Source organism: Chelmon rostratus, chromosome 3 (assembly GCF_017976325.1).
Source record: "Chelmon rostratus isolate fCheRos1 chromosome 3, fCheRos1.pri, whole genome shotgun sequence".
Taxonomy (NCBI): domain Eukaryota; kingdom Metazoa; phylum Chordata; class Actinopteri; order Chaetodontiformes; family Chaetodontidae; genus Chelmon; species Chelmon rostratus.
In genome coordinates this window covers 22280665-22298811 of record NC_055660.1, presented here as the reverse complement: position 1 = coordinate 22298811, position 18147 = coordinate 22280665, and the positions used below count along the sequence as shown (strand labels likewise).

The 18147-nt window shown below is 40.9% G+C and overlaps 2 protein-coding genes across 2 annotated transcripts; both read left to right on the top strand.

Annotated features, from left to right (window-relative positions):
• Nucleotides 1–128: 128 nt before the first annotated feature.
• sirt7 (sirtuin 7) lies at nt 129–5926 on the top strand. The gene is made up of 10 exons (XM_041933501.1): nt 129–268; nt 411–548; nt 1240–1344; nt 1421–1491; nt 1597–1669; nt 1759–1857; nt 2604–2840; nt 3127–3207; nt 3299–3405; nt 4200–5926. The coding sequence occupies exons 1-10, from the start codon at nt 164–166 to the stop codon at nt 4402–4404; spliced, it is 1221 nt and encodes a 406-aa protein (XP_041789435.1). The 5' UTR covers nt 129–163; the 3' UTR covers nt 4405–5926.
• A 695-nt stretch (nt 5927–6621) lies between these two features.
• pcyt2 (phosphate cytidylyltransferase 2, ethanolamine) lies at nt 6622–16957 on the top strand. Its single transcript, XM_041933127.1, has 12 exons — nt 6622–6904; nt 9544–9632; nt 10566–10727; nt 10863–11014; nt 11349–11390; nt 11526–11664; nt 11771–11853; nt 12164–12241; nt 12759–12824; nt 13587–13652; nt 15378–15466; nt 15593–16957. The coding sequence occupies exons 1-12, from the start codon at nt 6780–6782 to the stop codon at nt 15708–15710; spliced, it is 1209 nt and encodes a 402-aa protein (XP_041789061.1). The 5' UTR covers nt 6622–6779; the 3' UTR covers nt 15711–16957.
• Nucleotides 16958–18147: the final 1190 nt, after the last annotated feature.

Genomic DNA, 18147 nt, shown 5'->3' with positions numbered 1-18147 from the left:
GTTTGTGAAAGCTGAGACTTGAGGCATTTCCAGACCCCCGCAGTAGGGGGCGCTGCTGGTCGTTTGCGCTCATGTTTACACGAACAACTTCCGGCCCGGCTGTTCGCTGGTGTGTGAGAAGTGTTTTGAATAGATAGCTGCTGCTCAGCTGATTTTAAACAGGATGGCAGAGGAGGCAGGTACCGGTCTGTCTTCACGGGCCGAGAGGAAGGCGTTGGAAAAGGCCAAAATACTGCAACGAGAAAGCGAGAGGAAGATATTTAGACAGGTAAGACAAGGCGACAGCACATGTGGAGCCTGTTTCTCCAGCTAGCTGGATGTACATAGCTAGCTGGCTAAACTAGCAATTGTTCACCGTGTATGTAGTGTTTCTTGCTGACCAGGTGTTTCTTTCCTCCTGTTAACTGAAGGTTGGACGGGTCCTGAAGAAACCGCAGGCTGAGCGGTCGGAGGAGGAGGCAGCAGTGTTATTGCTGCACAGAGAAACTGTGGAGGAGCTCTGCAAGAGACAAGTCCGCAGAAATGTGATCAAGAGGAAGCAGGAGGAGGTGAGACTGTCAGGCCCGGTCATTGTTAGCTATTTAGCTAACTGTTTATGTGAGATTTCAGCTGTAGTGGGTCATAATAAAAAGGTATAAGCGCCAAGACTGTTTTAGATTAAATGAGAAATGCCTAACAGGTAAGGTCAGTGGTGTCTATAGGAGTGCCATATAAAGATAATATGAAACAACCGTGTACTAATCATTATACTACGAAGTCTTATTAGCCATATGCAGGCAATCATGTTTCATAAGCAGGTGAAATGTAGTGTAAGTGCTTACATTACAGCACAGATAAACACAGTGGAGTAAACCAGACAGTATTTGCATTTGGAGTAGAAGTATGAGGTAGTAACATGTGTGAATATGCTTAGTTACTTTCTACCACTGACCAAATGTTTTCACACCACACAATATATGTGTATATTAGAGGCATGGCCTGATTAACCTGATTGGACTCCTAGGGACAAACATGAACTGTGGGGCCCTAGTGGCTAAAGACATTTCTCAACTCACCGTTTATTCCCAAGCTCATCAAGCATCATTATTTCAGCACATACTTTTACATCCTGACATTTCCCCTCTTGCTGCCATTAGACTAAAATATCCACTGATCCACAAGAGCCTGCTGCTTGCTTGATACAACAGAAGTGTGTGGTTGCAAACATTAAACATCTTATTTTTCCTGTACTGTCTGCAGGTGTTTGATGATGCTGATGAGCTGAAAAGTAAAGTCAGGCAGCTCGCTGTGGCAGTCAAACAAGCAAAGCACCTGGTGGTTTACACTGGAGCCGGTATCAGCACGGTACGCCAACTTCTGCACCTTCTGTTTCCTTTTCCTTTTGAAACTGTCACAGGATTGATGATGTATTTCCTTTCAGGCAGCCTCTATCCCAGACTACAGGGGCCCTAATGGGGTATGGACACAGCTACAGAAGGGACGCACAGTCAGGTGAGATATGTAGTCTTTCATCTCTGATGTGATATTAGCTGTATTTACTTTTGTAGTCAATTAAACTCCTCTTCTGTTATCGTTCTTGTTTGACTTTGGAAACAGTTCATCTGACCTGAGTAAAGCTGAGCCAACCCTCACGCACATGTGCATTAGGATGCTACATAAGCAAAAGCTGGTAAGTGAGAATAGATAAATAACTTATACTGGTGGATGTTCTTCTGATATTGACACATTCTGTGTGTGTGTGTTTGTTTGTCTATACAGGTAAAGCATGTTGTTTCTCAGAACTGTGATGGACTTCACTTGCGTAGTGGTCTACCCAGACATGCCCTGTCTGAGCTTCATGGAAACATGTTTATTGAGGTGAGACAAACACTTGCTCAGTCTTTCATGTTTTCATTCGCTAACTCACATACACAGCTGTTGTCCTCAGCTTCCATTCTTGTAATCACTCTAAAATCAAAGAATACAATCCCGGCAAGTTCAGGGGTCTCATTTCTAAACAGTGCATAAGATCCATACTACAAGTTACGTTACGTTAACACAAAAACTGAAAATGGCGTGCACCAAAAAAATTATTTCAAATAAATGTGACTTTTTTTCTTTTTTTTTTTAAAGAAACCCATGCTCACACACTCCTGCAGGCAATGTTGTCTTTATAAATGACAGTCCACCTGAAAATGTGTGCACGTGGACCAGCCTCATATCCCGCTGTCTGCACAGCCACATTCAAACATAAATGACCAATGCAAAGCACCGCATGAATGCTGATGCACAGAATCGGCCTGCTGATTTAGGGTTTGTTACGGTAAATCATGGTAACATTAAAGAGAAAGACCATGAAATGTAATTTCTCTAACACAGAAACTCAAGTGCTTGTGGGTGAGGGGGAGATCAGAAATATTGTTTGGTGGTTGTTTAAAGCAGTGAAGTTGCAAACAAAAGAAAATGCAGTGAGTGGCAACACATTTCTGCTGCGGTTAATGCAACAAGTGCGACAGACAGGACAGCAGCTACCAGAGAATTATAAAAAATTTCAGATCTGTTTTCGGATTGTAAACATTATGGGAAACCCCAATGAAAGTAAGTTCTTTTTATCCCATCTCCAGGTGTGTACATCCTGTTCCCCGGTCAGGGAGTATGTGCGTTTGTTTGACGTGACAGAGCGGACCTCGCTGCACCGACACGGGACAGGCCGCAGGTGCAGCCACTGTGGCGCCGAACTCAAGGATACCATAGTGCACTTTGGGGAACGTGGGACCCTGGAGCAACCTCTCAACTGGAAAGGAGCTGCAGAGGCTGCCAGGATGGCGGATGTTATCCTCTGCTTAGGCTCCAGTCTGAAGGTAGTTTTTGTGAACCACAGTGTGTCTGTTAATAGTAATGTGGGTTACCAACATAGATTCTGATGTTTGACTAGGTTGACTTTATTCTAAATAAGTCCTATTAATTTTGTGGTTTACATGGATTGATAATAGATGAGATACAGTCATATTCTGTAATGTATACCATGAATATCATGTAAAAACCTTCATTGGCGTGTGAATTGATAGATTTTATATGATTCATATTTAATGGCTTATTTGCTTGTTTCATCTTCACTCTCGTGGGCTTGGTTTGTCTCTCTTCTAGGTGCTGAAGAAATATGCTTGTCTATGGTGCATGAACAGACCAGCAAGCAAAAGGCCCAAACTCTACATTGTTAACCTCCAGGTACACTTAGATTTGACATTTTAGGCCAATAAGGTTCATATAGTGTTCTGACTGCTCTGCAGCTGATTATGTGGCTGTGCTTTTGTTCTAGTGGACACCAAAAGATGATATGGCTGTGCTGAAAATTCATGGCAAGTGTGATGATGTCATGAGCCTCCTAATGGAGGAGCTGAACATTCAGATTCCTGTGTATGACAGGTAAGGACCATATGAAGCAGGTACACCCAATATACACATAAAACCCCCCAAATAGGCCTTATTGATGTAAAATTAGCAATTTAAATAGACATACATGTAAGTCTCCGATTTCTTTTAGAGATAATAGTAAAAAATCCTTGAAATGAATCTTATTCATTTTTTGAGTTATTTTTTAATCACTTCCCTGGTCATAGAGTGCACGTTTTTAATAATATATATACCAAAAAAAGACCAAAAAACAGTTTCTTTGTATTCTTATATCAAAATCCAATCATGTTTTCTTCCTGTAAAAAACACTTTTCAATGCTCAAATCAAATGTTATGTCCTGTCTGCCTATCCTGTTTGACTCTGAAATACATCACAATAAGCACGCTAGATACTTTTAAAATGCTGTTTCATCTGGACCTTCAAGGGTCTGATACTAATTTCAAATGCATTATTCATGCTTTGTCAAATACAATACTTGGATTATGGAACATCCTAAACTCTAAAATGGATATCTGCATACAAATACAGAATCTATAGGCTATTTGGTGTGCTCTGGTTTCTGCTTGTAGTCTTAGCAGTATTGACATAATTGGGCAGTCTTTGGCAGCATGCAGGTAAACAGTCCGTGTTGAGAACAACAGAGGTGGTGAACAACAGAGGTGAAACATCATCTGATGACGACTTGCCCCCTAGGACTAAATTGTCATCAGATGGTAACCAATGGGTGCTGAGGTTGTGAATATCCCCACCATGCTCTTACATACGCACACGCACATACTCAGTTTTCTTTATTCTGTGTCATCAGGGCAAAGGACCCCATCTTCAGTCTAGCCACACCTCTGCAGCCAGAGGAGGTGGACAGCCACACTCGTGAGGTATTGGCTCCCTATCACGAGCAGGAGGACTCCTTACGTGACCCTGGGGAGCAGGCAGAGGAAGCCACAGCTGTGCAGGGTGGCTGGTTTGGACGAGGCTATGGAAAAGGAAGGAAGAAGAAAAAATCTGCTTAATCAAGGAAACCTTATTAACACGTACAGTGTGCGTGTGTCAGTCCCAGTCCCTTGATGAGGATGAGTTGGACTTTCAACTTTATGGTGCTGTTCTGCATTGATATCAGTCAGGTGCTTCGTGCTCCGCAACGGCAAGACCTAACAGTAGCGTTGGTTATGCTACTTTTACGGCAGCTAAGGAAGCTGTGTTAGTAGAGCTAAATATTAGCCCAGAACGGCTAGCAGAGCCAGCAAAGTCTGCAAGAGAAAGGCTGAATGAATGAAGAAACAAATGGTTATTTTCAGTATCTCAAACACACACACACACACACGCCCACATACCCTGTAGGCTTAAAAAAATGATAAAATATTTTCATGTTGACAGATGACATATGCTGTCAGTTTTTATCAGTCACTGAATACCAGGACTGGCAGGTTTTGATGAAAAGGCATCAAAAGGCCCAGTGAAAGTTGCAGCATTATCAATATCTCTGCTGTCCCTCTCTCTGCTCAGTAAAGGACTCATTTTGACAGTATGAAGCCTTCAGGTGGTGAATCATCCTCACACGTAAGAGCTTTGGTGGTGTGTCACTTCAGCCTCTGTTAAACGTGTACTTTTACCAAGTTGGTAATTGGTGCAGAGCAGTAACTAATTTAATGTGCAACATGCCACTGGTCTGAGCATTACCTAGATGGAGACGGAAATGCTATAATACTGGTATCTGAGGTGTAAGTTACTGTGCAGTATATGCTCATTTGAAGTATCTTTCAGTGGAACACAAGTGGCTTGGTGTTTATAAGTGGCAAAGGCCAGAGGAGGAGCAGCAACAGCAGTATGCCAATGACCACTTTTCGATTCCTGTGCAGCCACAGCTTTCACTGAGGAGAGATTTAAAGACAGGTCAAACATTTTCTACATGTCATGCTCAGAGTAAATGTTATTTTTCTAGTTTTTTTTTAACAGACATTTAAAAACCTGCATTGTTGAATGTACCTTTTTAACATATAGTAGCTTAATTGTGTTGATGTTTATTTTAAAGGTATTTTGGTTTACTTAAATTATTTCCTGAACTCACAGTCGACCTTCACTCTGCTGTCACTTATCCTCAGGTTTGCAGGCTATGTAGTGCAGCTACTACTATACCTTGGTTTACTGAATTGTTTGAATTCGCCTATGTTTACACTTTTAGTTCAACTTTCCTGCAGACTCTGCTGCTGTCACTACTTTGTGTACAGCAGAGTAAGGAAAGGTGTTTTTTGTGCTTAAATTTTGATTAGTGTCAAGTACTGTAAGTTACTGTTTACTTAAATGATTGGAAGCAACCAAATATGTGTCTTTATTAATTTGTCTCAGGAAGATGCAGTATTATTGATAATCTCACTCTGTGCTATATAGTGTCAAAAGGTTTAAAAGACCAAACTAACCATGATAAGCTAATGTTCAGCATTCCTAAAAGTCAAACCAGTGGTGAAACTGGATGTGAAGACTCCTTGGTTTTCATTGTATTTTGCAAAAAAAGACTCAATGTGATACAATAAAGTGTTCCTCATTTTAAGTTTTGTGTCTTAATAATCTCCATTTCCATTATACGGGCCCTTGCTTTATAGTGAATTAATGTTAGTAATAATATAGAACACTTTGTATTGATATTTTTTAATGGTTGTATCTGGAATTGGTTTTTTATTTGCACCAAATTTCTGTCTGTAATATACACTAGGTGAGTAGACAACTGAAACATAAGACGCATCTAGGATTATTGAAGCATATGACAATCCACTTAAGTATTGTGCCTGTGTGTTTAGGAATTAACTTCTGCCAAACTTGATCACAAAAAAAAAATTCTTCTTGAGTAAAAAGAAGTATTTCAATCAGAATATATTCAAAAGTAGTCATGCAGCACAATAGACACTGCTCCAGATATAATGCTATATACTGTATGTTTCGCCACCATATCTTGTAAAACAATCATACAAGATATTGATCTGCAGAATAACTTAAGCAGAGCTGTGAAATTATTGTTGAGGAGTAAAAAGAACAACATCCCTCTGAAATGTAATGGAGTGAGTGTATAGTAGCAGGAAATAGAAATAGTCAACAAGTAATTCGAAATTGCAGCGTTGTGCATTCCACTACTGCTGTCAGTTTGTTTATAGGTTGCATTCGATCACGTGACAGGCGGGATTATGCAACCAGCGCGTCATCGTGAGAGGATTCGTTCGATGTGACGTAGTCTTGGAGGCGTTGGTCGGTGTCACTGTCTGTTCTGGTGAACCTGAGACGGAGAAGACGTCCTTTAAAATAATCTTTGAGCGAAACCGGATTCGGTCAAGTGAAGCACTTTAGCCTGTTGTTTTTATTTGAGTTAGCACTCAGTAATTTGCCTGAACCTGTCGATATGATCAAAAACGGTCACCACGCCACCAGCGACCAGCGGGATGAAGCTGGGTGTAGTAAGCCGGGTGGTTCCGTGTGCAGCCCGGAGAAAAGGAAGCGCGTCGTTCGGTTGTGGTGTGACGGCTGGTGAGTTTCTCTATCTGTCACTGGTTTAATATCGGTGCTGATTTATTAAACTATCTCCATAGTTTGTTTTCAAATATGTGGTCATTATGTACTAACTTAAATACTAAACTAGGACCAATGGTGGTTTTAGCATGCTAATGCTAGCTGACCTAGCTACTCACATTAGCTATTAGTAGCTTAGTAACAGGAGTTCACAATTCCATTATCCAGAAAAATCACTGAGGATAGTTTTTATTTTCTCATACAAACACTAGTCTCATTTTTAATTCATGTTAGCATCCCAGTCCAAACGATTGAAGGATTTTAAAGGTGACACAGTTATTAACGTTGATGCGTTTTACTGATAAGCTTTAGTTTAGAACAAATTACATAACGTTCTTCATAGTACTCTGATTGTAATCATATACTTATTACCAGATTTTATAGCATTGGTGAGGGACAAGGTCCTCTCTGTTCAGACAATCTCATAACCTTATAGTAAGGTTGTGGAAGTGAATGATATTTTGAAATGTGTGTGTAACTATAACCAGGTACAAGGATAGAAAGGACCTTAAGACCAAAACTTGTGAAGCGTAATGCTGCCTACACCGATGTTAGAGATGTGACAGTAACTGAAAAGACATCAGATTTCCTACAGCCTGGAGGAATTGTGAGGCTGCTTTTTAAAGCATCTCTGGTGGAAATGTCCAAAACCCTGTCTGCTGTCTGCAGACAGAGTCCCTCACACTACACTTTTTTATGTGTGAAAGCCTGCTGTTAATACCTCCAAGGTTGTCTAAGGTAACATCATGCCAGTGTTTTTAGTTCAATGCCTGTTGGGTTGGATAATGTTGGTACTTAAAAATTAACTTAAGATTACTCAAGGACGTTTATTTACTCAAGGCACTCATGTGCCAGACAGCCACTTTTTGTTGCTATTACCGCTATAACCATTTTGGTTACTGTTATTTTAACTCTGCTGTCACACCATTGTGCAATGAGGAAAAGCCATGATCACATGATTTAGCTGCAGATGAGGAGACAACTGGACCTCCTGGACTGCTGCACATCTGTTGCACAAGGAAGTGCTGATAGCTAGTTTGACATGGCCCATCTCATGTGGTAGTTATAAATAACTAACATAGTGGACATGATCAGTGTGGCATGTTTGACAGCGTTTCTCTCTTTTTGTTGGGTTAGAAAGGGGACATGTTTAATCTGTCATTACATATACACTATGCCTCAAGCATAGTGTATATGTAATGACAGATTAAATATTATAAGATGAGGGAGAGAAAGAGGAGCAGACAGGGGCAAAGGGCACATATGAAACACAGTCAAGTATAAATGTGACAAACCCAAATAAATACCCAGCTGTCTGTACCAGATATCAGGTTCAGCAGAGCCGTGGTGGTCCTTAATACAGAGTCAGAGGATTTCCAACTAATGTATTTAGAAAAAAAATACTTTAGTGTCTGTACTTAGTTAACTCTGTCATGAGGAAGTCTAGACTGTGTAACCCATCATAGTAATCTAATAATTGACTGCTGATGGCGGTTCAAGGGTAATTTTCGATTTTGATTTTGGCAAATATGCAATATTTGTGAATTTATGGGCCTTTCAATGCTATAAAAGGCATTTTGTTAATATTTTCTTCTTACATTTTCGAGATTTAGAGCTGTAAAACATCATCAGGAAAACAGTCACACAGGACTTCTTAATGTATTTCTCTCTTTGAGCTCTGAAACTGTCATGATGGTGTTACTCAGGACTGCTAAATCGTTAAAGGCCAAACAAACACTGATCTGAAGTCAGGACAAAGGAAAGTGAGTGGGTTCTCTGTGAGTTAAGTGTTCTTTGAGATACCTTGAATTAGCACATGTGTTAACATTTTTTAAAACTGAAGAGTTACTATATGCTCCTGTGAAGCTGCTCAGTCTGTGGTTGAACCCGACAGTTCTGACATATGAGTGCTTTGATACTAGAAATATGGAGCTGCAGGGTGCTGAACAAAAGCACTTTCTCATGAAAACAGAAACATCTTAACTGGAACTGTGCGACATCCTCAAATTACAGGACTCAGAGATGAAAATGCTCTTAAATATAACTAGAAATGCCCTTATTACTTTCTTTTTTCATGTGGTTGAAATAAGGCTTTGAATATGGTGCAATGAGGGAGTAGAACTCACATTTACTTCTGTTTTAAAAAGGCAAATCAATAGAAAACAGTAATTGTAGAAGTTACTGAATGGCAGAAAGCAAATAAACACTGGCACATTGTACACATGGCATCGCTGACCTTTCTCCCAGTAACCTTTAGCATTTTTACCCACTATGTCGATCAGTCCCTGTTTTGTGATATAAACTGCTTGACTTAGAGAGCACATTTTCACAGCAAAGGCCACACACTGCGCTCTACTGTGCAAGGTCGCCATAAAAAGAGAATAAAGATAACATAATGTTAAACAATAAAGCAAGTAGAATGGGCCAGTCAGGTCTATCCTGCAAAGATGACTTTGAAAGACATTTAAAAAACAGTAGATGTTCTCATTGTTAAAGCCTTGTTGTGTGTGTTTATATATATTTAGTCCTGTAATGTTTTGTTTGAGCGCTCACCGTATCTGTTTTCCATGCTCATGACATTGTTGTCTCTTCTTCAGTTATGACATGGTGCACTACGGTCACTCCAACCAGCTGCGGCAGGCCAAAGCCATGGGAGATTACCTCATAGCCGGAGTGCATACAGACGGTACGACTGCCACTCACGTACACACATTCTGATATGGATGTTTCTGATCAACTTTATTAAAAAGACATTTATCATTGGTTACTGCAGACAAAAGCTGAGCTAACTTGGATTAGAGTGATGAAAAAAAAATTCTGGTATTAATTGTCAATCTGCCTATTTTGCTTATTTTAAATGAAGATTTTACACTTTACACCTCATTCTGTGGCCTAATAAAAACATCATGTTAAAAGACATGACAAAATAAAGCTCACTAGATATGTTCAGAGTCTTATACAAAGTCCTCCCCCAATGCAAAAAGATTTCATTTAAGTACATTAAACATAAACATCAGGCAATAAGACAAAGCAAATAAGAATAGCAAGAGAAGTTAAAAGAAAAATAAAAAGGGAACTTACAATAACAAAACTAAAGAGAGGATAAAGAAATGAAATAAACAACTGTCATGCCCTGTCAGTGAGATGTTACTGTTCCAGACAGAGGATCTGGTAATGGTATATATTGAGTATGACAGTAAGGTATACCAGATGACCTGCATAATTGTAAGGTAGCTGCGTAAGAACAAATGGTTTAAAGTAAAAGGAGTCCTGTTGAGAGTGATGACCACCACTGACATTATTCATTACTTACTTTTACTCAAAAGCAATCACCAAACAGATAATTTTCACTTTTTTTGGCTGGAGGCTTATTAGTCAACATGAAGTAAAACACATCTTTTTAACCTGCTATGCAATATGTATTTTATTGATAATATAATTTGAAATAATTACCCTGTTACACAATAATAAGCCCATGGGAAAGTGGACTGTGTGTAGTAGAGTAACTAATCAGAAGAGTCTCCATTGTGCACTCTGGGCTTTTGGATCTATGTTCAAATACAGATGTTAGTGATGTGCCAAGAAGTAACAAAAAAATTACCTCTTATTTCTCTCAAAGCTGAGATTTCCAAGCACAAGGGTCCTCCGGTCTTCACTCAGGAAGAACGCTACAAGATGGTGAGAGCTATCAAGTGGGTGGATGAGATAGTAGAAGGGGCACCTTACGTCACCACCCTGGAGACTCTGGACAAGTACAACTGTGACTTCTGTGTGCACGGAGGTGAGCCAGTCGACGGCTGCTTTTTGAATCCTGCTGGTTGTGTATTATTTCTGTGGAAGAGTCCTTCTCACAGTGATGCACATGATGTGAACAAGCCTCCAGATGTGATGATGGACTTATGTTATTGTTTCCCAGATGACATCACACTGACGGTAGATGGTAAAGACACATATGAGGAGGTGAAGCGTGCAGGCCGCTACCGGGAATGTAAACGCACACAGGGCGTCTCCACCACTGACCTGGTGGGACGAATGCTTCTGATGACCAAAGCCCATCACAGCAACATGGTGAGTAAAGCTTTGTTTGTACTTGACACAAAGGGTTTACATCATTGGGTTTTTGTTCACTGTTCAGTGACATTTAACATTAACATTCCCCACAGAGCGATGGCAGGCTATGCATCTGCTTACACAACTGGTCCTGATGTGTGGTCAGTTTTTTAAAGGTGGTGCATGTCAGCTACTGTGGTTATGTGCATAGGCTTCATGGCTACACTTTGACCCCTTAACACACAACTATAAAGTGTCTGTTTGTGTGTTACTCATTATTAAGTGTATGAGCAATGCTTTGTTTGTTTGTTTGGTGTTGGTCTCATCTCTTCCTCTCTAATAATTTTTGCAGGATAACCCAGATTACCAGCAGCATACAGACAACTTTGGCAAAGTAAGTAGCACAGTTTTTATTATAGTCAAACCTCAGATAAATTAATCCTGATTAAAGGTTATCTGTTAGCAGCGGATCATCTCTTCTTTATTACATTTTCTCAGTGAAATGCTTGTGCCTTTTGTTGTGTTCAAGGGTCCTAAAGGCCACAGTCCATGGACAGGAGTGTCTCAGTTCCTCCAGACGTCCCAGAAGATCATCCAGTTCGCCTCAGGAACGGAGCCTCAGCCCGGAGACACCATCATCTATGTGGCCGGGGCATTCGACCTCTTCCGTATCCTTATCGTGCAGAAATAACCAGAACCGAGTTATGAACACTGGAAGAGATCATTTCTGTGGTACACGCTATTGTTATTGCCTTGACCACAAATTCCTTGCAGACATTGGCCATGTTGACTTCTTAGAGATGGTCTACAAGCAGGCGGAGAAGCCCTACGTCATCGTGGGGCTGCACTTTGACCAGGTACACCTAATTACAGACACCCATTTACACACATCTCAGCAAAAATTCACAAAAAGGTGAGAAATTCAACCGTCCCTGCTGTGTCAGCGGTTTTCAGGAGCAACATTTGGAACAAGTTAACAAGAGCAGCTCAGACTTTTATGGTTAGAGAAGAAAGAAGCCCCTTTTAACTGTTTTCAACCATGGTGGTCACGCTACTTGCTTGCTTGCTGTACTCCACTCTATGACTATCCCTTTTCATTCGAGTATGTTGGCCAAAAATCTACAAGGTAAAATGTAAAGTACTAAATGTTCTCTTCATTCTCTTCAGGAAGTAAATCGCTACAAGGGGAAGAACTATCCAATCATGAACATCCATGAGAGAACGCTGAGTGTCCTGGCCTGTCGGGTGAGTTCACACATGCACGCACGCATGCATGCACGCACACACACACACACACACACAGACCTCTAAATGTTCAGCACAGTGGGTGCTGCAGGCTGAACTTGGCTCCATTCCATCCATTCCTGCTGGTCAGCTATCAGTCTAGAACAATGAGTCTCTGTGCCCCCATCTGCAGTGTGTGTTTGTGTTCAAGCTAAATCAACTTATGAGCGCATTACACAAACCAAACATGTTGCACGACCCTAAAACCACTAAATGACTTAGCTCTGCCATCAGTTTTACACAGTGCATGATGATCCAGTACAGAATTAGCCAGAATTTAAGCAGTGAACAGTAAAAACACCTTCACCCTTGAGCTGTCATATATCCAAAAGACGTTTGTCAGTTAAACTTTAACATTTAGGTGAAATAAACTGATGTGAAGCATTGGCATGACAAGTTTAATCAATAGAAAAAATATATTTATCACTATAAATCTGTTTTTTTTTTTTTCTTACTGTCCTCTGCTGTGTCTCTATAGTATGTGTCAGAGGTGGTGATTGGTGCACCATATGCAGTGGGCAAAGACCTGTTGGATCATTTTAAGGTGAGTTGCGTTTGTGTGACTTTACCTTTGGTCATGTGTTGCTTTTATGTAAATTACAGCCAGTGAAATGTGACTTTTAAGGCACAATTGTGAGCAAAGTACAACATATGCTGTAAATTGGCAGAGGCGTTAGTTCATCTTCACAATATAATACCAAAAATACCAGCTGCTTGTCTTTTTGTGGCTACAAATGTAAAAGAGGACTTGTTCCTAAAGTAAGAACACAGTTTTAATAAGTTACAGTATGACCGTAAAAGTATTTCAGGAAGGCGATATTTCAACCTTCACACTTCACATGTTACCATACTGGGTCCACTTTGGGCTGTCTTGGATTTAGAGGCATCCATCATTTTTGATGCTTTTGAAAGTGTAGGCAGAACAGTAGATCAATGTATGACTGCTGCATTTGAAGGAATCTCCCTAATTTAACTTCTGTAAGTTATAAATTACAAAAAGGACCCAATACTGAACCATGTGGCGCCCCCTTGTGGCAAGCAAGCATCTTGAACACATTGAGATCTGTCTGGTACCCTGTACCCTGTAGAATGGTTAACAAACCAAGAGTACACACCAGTTTATACAAAGTAATAAGCACCGTTGTGGTTACTGTGAGACAGCCAGAACAGAGGCAGCCATTTGCCAGTACTGCGCTCTTCAGTGACAGCCACTGTTACTAAATTAAACTTGTATACTGCAAGAATGTCATGTATATCTCTGTACATGATGGGTGGTTTAACCGTGTGTGGTTGTGTAACTGTGCAGGTGGACCTGGTGTGTCATGGCAAGACGGAGGTGTTTCCAGACAAGGATGGTGCAGACCCCTATGCTGTGAGTACAGAGTCCTCTTTTTTTCCCCTCTGATCAAACTGCAGCAACATCTGCATGGTTGTACTGCATTTATACTTGATGTTGTATGTGTTTATATTTGAGATTAAGGTCAACATTAGTGATCGATCAATAAATTGGGCCATTTTTCTGGCATTTTGACATCTTCCGATGTCTGTGCTCATGAGGCCAATTAAAACAAAACATGTCTGCAGGCACATCTGCAGGCAGCCTTGTTAGGAAACGGCTTCAATTCCTGGCTTTCAAAGCTCAATAAGTTTAACTGTCCCATCTTAATAACACAAACATAGTTTGCTGTCTGTAAAATTAGATTGATTCTGCTCTTTTAGTGAGTCAGTGACATTAGTTGGGAATTGCAGCATCAGTAAGCCTTTAAATAGTTAAACTTGCTTACAAGGCTTGAAAAACTATTGTATGGGAGTCTCCAGCCTCAACTCCTACACTCAACAAGCCAGGGTTGTAAAATATTTATTAGATTTATGATTTGGGTTGGTTATGGGATGGTAAACAAGTGTAACTGTAAAGCCTTTTATTGTTGGTGAGCTTGTGGTCTGCCGTTGTTAAGCACATTCATCTTCATCACAAGCGCTTACACCATGGTCTGGGTGAATACTACTATAATAACTGTCTGATCACTGTTCTAATTCAATGCACAGCCTGTATCTAAAATGAGTAACCACGGCAACAGGAATGTCAAAGCTTGTGTTTACACTCTAACTTTAAAAACTACCACAGATACTCTGAATGAGACCCTGCGGGAGTTTTATGGCACTGTCCAATCCACCATGGCAGGAGGGGAGCACAGCCCTGCCAGCCTTAGGAATCTGAGGGCCAGTATTAACTGTCATTTAACTGAATTCAATGTCATGACGGACCAGATCCAAGACCAGTAATGCACTGTTTAAAACTATACAGAGAGTGACAGGAAACACAGTTAAGATACCAGCCACCACCTGAGTCTGAAAACAGTGCACTGCCCCTCTGAACTTGCTGATACTTTCTATCACATAAGCGATCATCTTACGTTCCATTAGCTCTTCAACTTGCTGCTTCAGGCTGCAGCTGACAGTACACGTGGCCTGTCATTTGTTTGTACAAATCTTGATATTGATTTGGACACCGTGACATGGATGTTAAACATACCACCAAATTATATTTACTGTTTGTCAACCGTACGCAATGTTGCTGACTCTGAATCTTGCGAGCATAACGATAGCTTTGTGGCTCACAGCTGAGTCAAAGGGTTCTCGAGCTGAGTGGACTAAAAATATCTCTCGTTGCCAAGTCGTATCTAAGGTTCATCCTATTTACTGGAGGTAAATACATTTCATTACAACCCTATGGGATGGTAATGATTGTTTAAGGTATCAGTCAAACCACCAGGTGTTACCATGGAAACTGAGTTATGGTTTGTGAAAAACTTTTTTTTTTCTTTGACGACTGACCGTGGTATAAGCTGAATTTATGGACAAAGAGGAGGCCAGAGTGCATCAGGTGGTGTGCATTATTGCTCCAATCTGGTTTTACAAAACTATCCTGATCGGCCTCAGAGGGGCACCGTAGTGTCAAAATGTGTCTTATTGCTCCATGCTGGCTTTTCAGCATTGCTCTAATTGGTTCAAGGGTGGACCTCATCATCCAGTGGAGACGACAGGGAAACTTTAGCCTTGCCTTACATTGACGTAGCTATTTCTGCTCTGCCCTCAGGAGCCAAGGAAGAGGGGGATATTCAGGACCATCGATAGTGGCAACAATCTCACCACTGACGACATTGTCCAGAGGATCATTGAAAACAGGTCAGGGACTTCCTGATCATCTTCATCTGTGTTTCATTACTCTCTGTGCAGATCACTTTCACTCTTTTTATTTAGTTTTGTTTTTTTTAATCTCAAGTTTGCTCATGTCAACTTTCGTGTTCCCAGGCTGCAGTTTGAAGCCAGGAACCAAAAGAAGGAGGCCAAAGAGATCGCGGTGATTGAGGCGTTGAAGAGGAAAGAGCAGCAGGACCAGAGTGAAGCTGCAGCCCAGGCTGCTCACTAGTGAGACCCCGGACCTGGTTCTGTGTCTGACTTATTCATCCTGGTACACACAGCTTTAAGAGGGTGGACTCACCTGATCCAGACGCACCGTCCATGTTGTCCTAAACGGGGCCGGCTGGGTGAAATGATCTGGGAGAGGGCCAGTCGGTCTTTACTTATCAACTACTGGGTACTGAATCTTGCTTTGAATATCTGGTGAAGCAGTGTGTCATACACGCTGCTGGGTTTGCACCGCTCTGTCTTCAGCTACAGACTATTCCAGCCTAATGGGATTAGAATAGATCTGCCTTGACAAGAACACAAAGAATCCACACACGTAACATACTAAGATTTCACCTGCAAAGTCCCTTTAAACCCCTCGTCCCCCACAGGGAACTTTTTAATGTTATCTTCTCTCATGTACTGTTTTTTCAAATGAAATCACACACTACATGCTGCTGTGTAGGTGTAGAAGAGGCATGTTAAATTTTAGTGAGCCATAACTTATTGACAAAATGTTAACGTCATTGTCACTTTTGTTTATAGATTTTAAATCACATTAGTTTTAAATGATCGGTGTTAGCAGTGACATCAGTAAACTTGAATGTGATCTGTTTTTTAACACACTCAGAAATCGTAGATTTTGTTTTCATTTCTCTAATGTTTTAGTCCATCCTGAAAAAAAACATTATTGCTATGTTAAATCATCTGTGAACTAGTCTTCAAAATTTAACTGTGGATTTTAACTACCTGAATTTGCACCGTGTGTGTGCGTGTGTGTGCGCGTGTGTCTGTGTGTGAGAGAAAGAGTGAGTTGAATGAGGTTAGTTGGTGAGTGTTTGCACTGTACATGAAAATAAAAAGTAGTGCCTCATTCCCAGAGCTATATTGTAACTAACCTACTAATCTAAGGGCTGTGAATTGTCTAAAAATTTCTGAACTACCAGTTTGTTTCTGCATCGGTCAGTAAAGTTGTCCTTCTTTCCTCTCCTCTATTTTCGAGAAACGTTTTAGATGACTAGAATGTCCTCTTTTCTCCTTCAAACTGTCAAACTGCTTCTGCAAACTGAGGCATACCACTTGGAGGTTAATTGTTAATTATGCAAGACTGTGTTTATAAAGTGTGTCTATTGGTTGGAAGGTGGGATGGTGGCAGGCTGAGAGATAAGTACATTTCTAAATATTAGATGCCGGAGATTTTCACAACCTTGTAATCGCTATAATTGCAATGTGTAAATTCCCGTTTTTTAATAAATAAATTGGTAATATGGCAAAGTGTCATGTGATGTCTGTTTCACAGCAGCAGCGTGATGTGTGCAGCCCGGTGACAGAGATCTTTGTTGGGTCAGCACATATTCACGGTTCACTGACTCATTGAAATGAGGCCGCAGCCGCACTGAAACCTGCTAAATCCGAGCGGTCCTGTCTCATTCACACTGCTTTCAGATTGGAACAAAAAACTGCAAACCGTCATTACAGCGTCATTACAAACACAAAGAGCCTTTAATCCGCCGAGCCGGGCGCCCCGAGGAGCTGCTGCAGGATCCTGTCGCTCAGCTGAGGGACATAACAGACCATAGTCTTTTTCCTGTTAGGGACGCCTGGACAAACACTTAAAAAATGTCAAGATCTCACTCTCCACATACCTTTGGTCAAAGCAGTTCTCAGCAGTTTTACACTGCTCTGGTTTTTAGGGAATGAATAGTGAAGAGAAACATTTAGGGGCCTCTCAAGGGCCCAGAAGAGACCCATTTGTAAACCACTGCAGTGGATAGAAATGGCTGTTTAAGCACTTTATCTTTTTGTGTTTGTTTTATTGTCCAACTGTGGATACTGGACATTCAGATGTCAGACAGAAAGTGATGAATGACATTTAAATTTTATTTGTTGAGGATTACTTTAGAGCAGTGGCTCCCAAACTGAGCATAGGAGCCCTGAAGGAGTCACCAGAGGATTAAAAAGATAAGAAAGAAATCTATTGCAGAATTTTTTTTTTTTTACCTTGTCAGATTTGTTTGTTTTTTTTCTTTTGAATCACTGTCAACACTTAAAGCCTCTAAAAAAAATCCTTCAAAGTAGTCAAATCCCAGAAGAAATAAGCCCGGGTTGAATCACATCCACCACAGGCGTCCTGTCAGGACTGTGTGGGAGTGCACAGACGCTGCTGGCTTAACTGCCTTCTGTCTCACAATGTGTGACTTTTGTTGCAGGACAAGTTCAAACTACTCTTGTTTGGATGTGGGTTTTGGTGACATCACACACTGTAACACATACTGTACAGAGTGCAGCCAGAGCAGCTCAGATCAGCCGCTGTAACCCGTGGAGGTCTGCAGGAGCTCTAATCCAAATAGCTGCACCGTATTCTAGAAACTGAGAATGTGTTTTGTGAGTAGGATCAACAAACCTGTGCGTAACGGAGTAAATGTACTCCGTTACTTCGCACTCCTGCCGCGCCAGCA